This window comes from Hylobates moloch, unplaced genomic scaffold (genome assembly GCF_009828535.3).
Source record: "Hylobates moloch isolate HMO894 unplaced genomic scaffold, HMol_V3 SCAFFOLD_6, whole genome shotgun sequence".
In the NCBI taxonomy this organism is placed as follows: Eukaryota; Metazoa; Chordata; class Mammalia; order Primates; family Hylobatidae; genus Hylobates; species Hylobates moloch.
Window position 1 is genome coordinate 145705523 of NW_026652281.1, and position 8736 is coordinate 145714258.

General features: G+C 44.8%; 1 protein-coding gene across 4 annotated transcripts in view; it reads right to left on the reverse strand.

Annotated features, from left to right (window-relative positions):
* The window catches only part of PANK3 (pantothenate kinase 3), a 211112-nt gene that overhangs the window by 22684 nt on the left and 179692 nt on the right, over positions 1–8736 (reverse strand). Inside the window, exon 1 of one of the 4 annotated variants that reach the window (XM_032158590.2) lies at positions 4614–4943. The exons of 1 other annotated variant lie outside the window; for it this stretch is intronic. In XM_032158590.2, coding sequence (XP_032014481.1) covers positions 4614–4641 — 28 coding nt within the window. In that variant the 5' untranslated portion in view covers positions 4642–4943. Of the gene's footprint in view, positions 1–3066; positions 3185–4145; positions 4567–4613; positions 4944–8736 lie in introns of those variants that run through there. 2 more of the 4 variants (XM_058440125.1, XM_032158591.2) reach the window with 2 other exon arrangements.

Here is an 8736-nt window from a genome sequence, read left to right on the forward strand (position 1 = left end):
GCCTACTTACGGCATATAACCTAAACATGTATTTTTTTTTTTTTCCAGAATAAAACATTCCTTGCTAAGGTGAAAAAAAAGAACCAAAATACACATTTAAAAAGCAAAACAAAACACACATTACACAAATATAAGCACTTTGATGATGGTCAATATACAGTTCCAGACTGTGAGAACTATTAGAATCTCTCATGACCTGTTCATTATGCCTTTAACAAAATAATAGCTCTTATTCTGTCTCAAGTGGTCTTATGAGAGTTGACATTAGTTCCCCATATATAGCAAAAATATCTCAAACTACTACAAGAACGAAGTGCTATGTCTTACCAGACGCATTATATATGCAAAAGGAGAAATCTTCTTGTCCGATCACCTTTTAAAATACTAAACAGCAGAAGCTACCTAGCCACAAGAGCAGACTGTTAATTTCTAACAAGGTGTGATAAACTTGGTATCCTACTAAGTGTTTGCGAAGGAAGCAGAGAACAACACTAAAATAACTATTTAATTGCTACTGGTACGATGCAGATTTATCCTGGCCAGGAACGTGGCTCATGCCTGTAATCCCAGCAGGAGGGTCACTTGAGCTCAGGAGTTCAAGACCAGTCTGGCAAGGGCAACACGGCAAAACCCCATCTCTGCCAAAAACACAAAAAAATTAGCTGGGCATGGTGGCGAGCACCTGTAGTTCTAGCTACTGGGGAGGCTGAGGGGGGAGAACTGCTTGAGCCTGGCATGCCAAGGTTGTAGTGAGCTGAGATTGTGCCACTGCACTCTAGCCTGGGTGACAGTGAGACCGCGTCTCAAAAGAAAAAAAAAAAAAAAGAAATAGGGGAGGGTGGAGATACTAAACTAAATCAGTACTTACTTGTTCTTTAGGCATAAAGGGAAACCAACATGAAAAATGCTCAAAACATAGGGTATTTTAAAAGAACAAAATTATAAAGTGAGCATGTACGCTGGTATATTCTAGATAACGCTTCAACTTCCTGGATAAGACATTTCACTATTCTCAATAATTATTCCAAACAAAAATGGTTTTTGTTCTGAAATAGACTAAGAAAACAATCATCTTCATATCTTCAGTAGTGATTCCTTAGGACAGCTTCAGGTAACTGTTTTTTTCTTTAGTAAATTAGTTATTTCTAAGGGGAGCTATATTAGAAACCACTACCCCAACTATCTACTGGGAGTGATGACTCTTATATTACAACTGAGTTTACAACAGGCCAATCAAATTACACAGACACAAACTACAAATATATGCTATACCATTTTCTCTGGTCTTAACAAAAATTTCAAGTACCTTACTACTTGGGTTAATAAAGCACAAACTCAAAACCTACATCACACCACACTTAAATATATGTATCACATTTTACTATCACCTTGTTAATCTTGTTATATGCTACAAGGGTAACCCAAACACAATCTTAAAAATCTGACCCTAAGAAATCATGGCAGGCAGGGAAGAGAGTAACACAGGATTGACTTTCTCCTTCCTTCCCCTGGCGTTGAATTAACACAATTTCAAATGCTAATCTTCCAGTTACACAATTTAGAAGATGAAACTAATTCCTTTTTAAATTTTCTGGTTAATATCCGCATTCGGGTTTATAACCTGTTAAGACAATGGTAATGTATTGAGAAGCAATTATTTTCTAACACTTAGGTGAATAATGTAAGAACACATGTGAAGCCAAGGTCACTTGTTTAGCCAATATAATATACAGCTTCTTCTAGTATGCAGTTAAATGATGCAATGCATATAAAGAAAATGCCATAGAGATACTACGTGATCAATAAATGTTATAATTATGCCAAAGAAACCCCATACAGGTATTCAAAAACAAAACAAATATATCTTTTGTTAACCTGAGTGATTTAAAGTTAAAATAATAATATTATTATTATTTTTAGAGACGGAGTCTCACTCTGTTGCCCAGGCTGGAAGTGCAGTGGCGTGATCTCGGCTCACTGCAACCTCCACCTCCTGGGTTCCAGCAATTCTCCTGCCTCAAGCCTCCTGAACAGCTGGGACTACAGGCGCGTGCCACCATGCCCGGCTAATTTTTCTATTTTTAGTAGAGATGGCGTTTCACCATGTGGGTCAGGCTGGTCTCGAACTCCTGACCTCGTGATCCGCCCCACTCAGCCTCCCAAAGTGCTGGGATTACAGGTGTAAGCCACCGTGTCCAGCCTTATTTTTTATTATCCGGGACAGGTTCATGGTTGAAATACCTTCTTTCCCACACACAAAACGTGATGTTCCTTACTTTTACTACAAACAATAGACAGTAAAATTACCTTTTACATATAAAAATGTTAGGCTTCTACATCATAGTAACTGACCAGATTTTCAGCATAATTCAATATTAAGATTAATGGTCTCACAACTTACCACAATGTTGTAATAATCAACTTATTTGGGGAAAAACGGGGTATTCTCTTATTTCTCAACCTAACGTGTATTTTTAAGACTTTAGCTGGGACTACAGGCGTGTGCCACCATGCCCGGCTAATCTTTTTATTTACTTATTTATTTATTTTTATTTTATTTTATTTTTTTTTTGAGACGGAGTCTCGCTGTCACCCAGGCTGGAGTGCAGTGGCGCGATCTCGGCTCACTGCAGGCTCCGCCCCCTGGGGTTCACGCCATTCTCCTTCCTCAGCCTCCCGCGTAGCTGGGACTACAGGCGCCTGCCACCTCGCCCGGCTAATTTTTTGTATTTTTAGTAGAGACGGGGTTTCACCGTGTTAGCCAGGATGGTCTCGATCTCCTGACCTCGTGATCCGCCCGCCTCGGCCTCCCAAAGTGCTGGGATTACAGGCGTGAGCCACCGCGCCCGGCCTAATCTTTTTATTTATTTATTTGTAGAGATGAGGTCTCGCTATGGTGCCCAGGTTGGTCTCACACTCCTGGCCTCCAGCGATTCTCCCGCCTCGGCCTCTCAAAGTGCTGGGATTTCAGGTGTGACCGACCGTGCCTGGCCCTATTTTATAAAGTTGTCATAATAATCTTTATAATCTTTACTAAAACACCTTTGAAGGAGGTGGTACTCATACCTGATTATTAGTTTGTTCAAATCCAAGTACTCAAATCACTATCATGACAAAAGAAAATAATCACCACCACAAGAGTCAGAATTTGAGTTGGTCATACACTGTTCACCAAATGGAAATTCTAAGAGAAGCAGAGACAACGTATGCGTGAGGGAAAATGTCCAAGTGTTCTAATTACTGCACCTGTTCAAGATGCATTACTTTAATTCAGCAAATGTAAATTTGAAGTCTCTCTGTATTACTTTTCATTTAAGCCTTCGCATCACTATTTTATAGACTTCTTGAACAACTATGACAGGATCTATTCAGTTATCATAAATAATTTTTAAAAAATTTTAATTAACAGATGAAACTACCAGATAAAGTACTTAGACAATGCCCTATGGGTGCAAGAGAAAGAACACTGTGTTATGACTCAGTCCACTTAGAGTTATGAACCTCATAGCACATGGCTGGTATATGCTTGGAAAAGTTACTCTGGGGCTAATTTCAATTTCCTCACCTGTAAAGTTAAGACCAAATTACCTTACAGTTAAATAGGAATTTGTAGTTTTCACAGGGATTTGGCTTGTTGCCTCTCAGGCGAGTTTTACAGGAACCTTGATAGGCGGGCAGGGAAAGTGTCAGCGCCCTGTTTTATAGTTGTGGATTTCTTAACAGTTAAGAGATCACATGAAACACTGTAAAATCAGCAAAAGTATCAATACGACCCTAAGATGAGCATGAATCCCCACATTCCTAGTCCTTCTGGGAGGCTATACTTAAAAAGAGTGACAATCACAATGGCTGAATGATTAAGTCAATTACTGGAATAAAAGGTTTTTAAAAGACTAAACATAAAAGGAAGCAAATGAAAGTCGACCTTTCTAAAAGCACAGTAAGAATTTTTTTTAAGTACATGCATAGAAAAGTCTCTACGGGTATTCACCATAATATTAATGGTGGTTCGCTCCGGGTGCGGGGAATACGGGTGACTTTATCTTTCTTGTTTATCTGCGTTTTCTAAACAAACATGAACTAGTTGATATTCTAAACAAAAACAAGCCAAAGCAATTACACATTGGCAGATTGCATGCACGTACGTTTGAAAGCTCCAACTGTAACAACAGTGATAACTCCCGGGAACCCACCGGCATTTCAAGGACACAAGCAGGAAGCCCGGAAATCCGTAAAAACAGGTGCTAAAAGCCGCCAGCGCAACCTGACAGCCGCGACCGCCTCTTTTCAACCTGAATTCAGGGGGAACTGGGAGAGGAGACTAGTCTAGTTTGACAAAAATCAGAATCAGAAATTCCCTCTGGCACCTCCCAGATCTCGAAGAGAAAGTGGGAGGAAAGGCTAGGGGGCGGCAGGCATTCACCATGCATGAATAGGGGGATGGGGAGGACGGAAGCCTCGAACTCGTGGCTGAAAAGGTCCCTCCGCCCCCCATCCCGGACTAGGCGCCGGCGAGGAGCAACGGGCTTGGAAGCAGACCGCCCAGCCAAGGGGCTTTCAGAAGGGGCCCAAGGGTGCCCTCCCAACCTGGCGGGCCCCAGCCCCCATCTTACAGGGTTTCTTGGCATCTTTGATCTTCATGGCGTCGGCCTGAGGGGCGAGGGACGGCCTCCGATCCCGAGCACTGAGAGCAGAGGCGGCGACTCCGGAGGTGGCTGGGCCGGGCGGCGAGGCCCGGCCGGTTCCTCCCCTCAGGCCGGGCGGGGCCGGTCTAGGGCGGGGCGGCGGCGCCTGAGGAGATGCCCGGCCCAGGGGGCGGCCCCCCACCCCCGCGAGGGGCGGCCGGGACCGAGCAAGCTGGGGAAGGCCTCCGGCGTCGCCGCTCCGGGGCCCCCCCGCAGCCGCTCCAAACAAAAGGCCCCGGTCCCGGGAGCCGCCGCCACCGCCGCCGCCGCCGCACTGAGAAATAGCCCGCCCAGGCCGAACGCCCACGTGACGCGAGCCCCCCTCGCTCCGCTTCCGCCCGACTGCTGGGGATTGTAGTTCTCCGGGTCGTGAGGCCCCGCTCTCTGGCTGTAGTTGTGCAGGTGGACTACAAAGCCCGGGATGCATCGCGGCCCCTCCTCCGAGGCCCCTCAGCTTCCGCAGATCGCCTCAGAGTGGTCCCAGCGAGAAGAGGGCCGGGTCTTAGTCACGCCAGCGAGGAGGCGACCAATGGTGACCGAGATGGGCGTGCTGGGGAAGTCGGGCTCAGACCTCCGCAGGTTGCGGAGAAAAGGGGGAATGAACTCTTTGCGAGTACTGTCATGGCTGTTCGACCATTCTCAGATTTCTCCTTGAGACAGGAAAGCTGGTCGTCAGGCCATGGAAAGTGCTAGAATCAGGACTCTAGAGCTGTGCTTTAGATAGACCCTTGAGTACATTAGCGGATTAAAGTCATTCACAAAGGAATCCTTTTGCTTAATAGAGACACCTTGAATGTTAGGGTCGGAATGATGACAATGGCAGGAATAGAGGTAACATCTATTGAACGCTTTATGTCCGTGGGACTCTGCTAAGCACTTTGTGTGATTTACTTCAATTCAGGGGCCTTGTGAACCACGTGCAATTATTCATTTTATTGTCACTCATTTTGAAGATGGGGCACGGTCTGCTGAGCGTTCTTTTTGCCACCGATCCATATTCCCCTGGGGCCCTCCAGCCCAGCTCTCTCCTTCTAAAGGGAAAACTGACTCCCAGAGAAGAAAATTTAGATGCTCCAGTTCTCACAGTAAAGCCAGGACACCCTTTCCCCTTGCCTCCTAGAGTCTTAGTCCTCCAGCTGGAATGGGAGAAGATGGCATTGGGTATCTTTTCTTGGCCTTCACTTTTGTTGCCCAGTTAGATGGCCAGGAATTCTGTAGTTTTTACAATAGATGGATAGAGGGTTGGCAGTAGAGGATTGGGCATTCCAGTCAAAGAAGCCCGCTTGCCAAAGAGACTTACTGCCCCTTCTTGCAGATGATAAGCCAAGGGATGTGAAGAAGGACAGGAGAGGACACAAACTACCATTTATTGAGTACATACTAAGGGCTGACACTTTGCAAAGTACCTTACTTTTAAGTTTTAAATTTAATCCTCTCAACTACTTTTTGAAATACAATGATTGAAAACTAAAAAAACTTGCTGGACGCAGTGGTGTGTGTCTGCAGTCCCAGCTACTTGGGAGATTGAGGTGGGAGGCCCAGGAATTTGAGGCTGTATATGATAGAGTTTGTGAATAGCAACTGTGTCAGAGGCATTTACCAGTGCAACTCCATCTTGTATAGGGATTGGATGAAATAAGGCGGAGATCTACTGGGCCGCATTCCCAGGAGTTTAAGGCGTTCTTAGTTGCAGGATGAGATAGGAGGTTGGCACAAGATGCAGGTCATAAAGACCTTGCTGATAAAAGAAGCTGGCCAAATCCCATCAAAATCAAGATAGCAATGAAAGGGACCTCTGGTCGTCCTCACTTCTCATTATGTGCTAATTATAATGCATTAGCATGCTAAAAGACACTCCCACCAGCGCCATGACAGTTTACAAATGCCATGGCAACATCCGGAAGTTACCCTATATGGTCTAAAAAGGAGAGGAACCCTCAGTTCTGGGAATTGTCCACTCCTTTCCTGGAAAACTCATGAATAATCCACCCCTTGTTTAGCATATCATAAAGAAGTAACAATAAGTATAAGCAGCTGAGCAGCCCATGCTGCTGCTGCTCTGCCTATGGAGTAGCCATTCTTTTATTCCTTTACTTTCTTAATAAACTTGCTTTCATTTTACGTTCTGGACTCTCCCCAAATTCTTTCTTGCAAGAGATCCAAGACCCTTCTCTTGGGATCTGGATCGGGATCCCTTTCTGGTAACAACTGTACTCCAGGCTAGGTGACATAGTGAGACCCATCTCCAAAATAAAATAAAAATGTTAAAAGTTAAAGAAGAATTCACACAAATTCAAATATTGGTCCTATCACTTGTTAACAAACATGGGCAAATTACTTCATCTCTCTAATTCTTTAAAATTTTTTTTTTTTAAGATGCGGTCTCACTCTGTTTCCCAGGTTGGAGTGCAGTGGCATGAGCAAAGCTCATGGTAACCTCAAAGAGCAATCTGTGGTTGGGGTGGTGGCTACACTGTAGTCTCAGCCTCCTGAGTAGCTGGGACTGTAGGCATGTGTTACCATGTCCAACTAAGTTTTTTATTTTCTGTAGAGATGGGGTCTCACTTTGCTGCCCAGGTTGGTCTTGACCTGCTGGCTGGCTTCAAGCAATCCTCTGCCTCAGCCTCCCAAGGTATTGGGATTACAGGCGTGAGCCACTGTACCTGGCCGTCTCTCTGATTCTTGTTGGAAATAATAATGCCTACATTTCACGGGTTTGAGATGGGGATTAAGTGAAAAATGCGTATAAGGTAACATCACGGTCTGAATGTTTGTATTCGAACATGGTCTGAATTCGGTATTGAGAGGTGGGGCTTTTACGAGGTGATTCGATCGTGAGGACTCTCCCCTCGTGAGTGTATTAATTCATTCATGGATTGATGGTTTAAGGAGTTAATGGATTAATGGGTTATCACTGGACTAGTGGCTTTATTAAAAGAGGCTGAGGCCAGGTGCAGTGGCTCACACCTGTAATCCTAGCACCATAAGAGTCAAAGACAGGCGGATCACATGAGCCCAGGAGTTTGAGACCAGCCTGGGCAACGTGGTGAGACCAGGCACGATGGCTCATGCCTGTAATCCCATCACTTTGGGAACCCAGAAGTTTCAGACCAGCCCCAGCAACCTAGCGTACCCAGTTTCAAGTGTTCTGTTAAAAGCAACAGAAAAGGCCGGGCGAGGTGGTGCATGCCTGTACTCCCAGCACTTTGGGAGGCCGAGGCGGGGGATCACGAGGTCAGGAGATCGAGACCATCCTGACTAACATGGTGAAACCTCGTCTCTACTAAAAATACAAAAAAAATTAGCCGGGCGTGGTGGCGGGCACCTGTAGTCCCAGCTACTCGGGAGGCTGAGGCAGGAGAATGGCGTGAACCTGGTAGGCGGAGCTTGCAGTGAGCTGAGATCGCGCCACTGCACTCCAGCCTGGGCAATAGAGCAAGACTCTGTCTCAAAAAAAAAAAAAAAAAAGCAACAGAAAATGGACTATGATGTATGTAACATATTGTCTGGCATGTATGTAGTGATCAGTAAGTAATGATTGTGTTTATTATTTGGATTGTCATTTTTTTTTTTTTTTTGAGATGGAGTCTCACTCTGTACCCCAGGCTGGAGTGCAGTGGTGTGATCCTGGCTCACTGCAACCTCTGCCTCCTGGGTTCAAGTGATTCTCCTGCCTCAGCCTCCCAAGTAGCTGGGATTACCAGCACGTGCCACCATGCCTGGCTAATTTTTGTATTTTTAGCAGAGATGGGATTTTGCCATGTTGGCCAGACTGGTCTCGAACTCCTGACCTCAAGTGATCCGTCTGCCTTGGCCTTGCATTGTTATTCTTATTGTAAAGGAAGAAAGCTTATGTATTTAGACATTTTGCCTAAGGTCATTACTTGGGATCAGACCACAGGTCTAATTAAGTAAAAGATAAGGAACCACATGGCGCCAATCAGACCAGATTTTGATTCTAGATTTTATGTTTGATTTACTATTTTGATTCCAGATTTTATGTTTGTTGTTTAGAAAATTTTTTTTTTTAGGGACGAGGTCTCACTCTGTC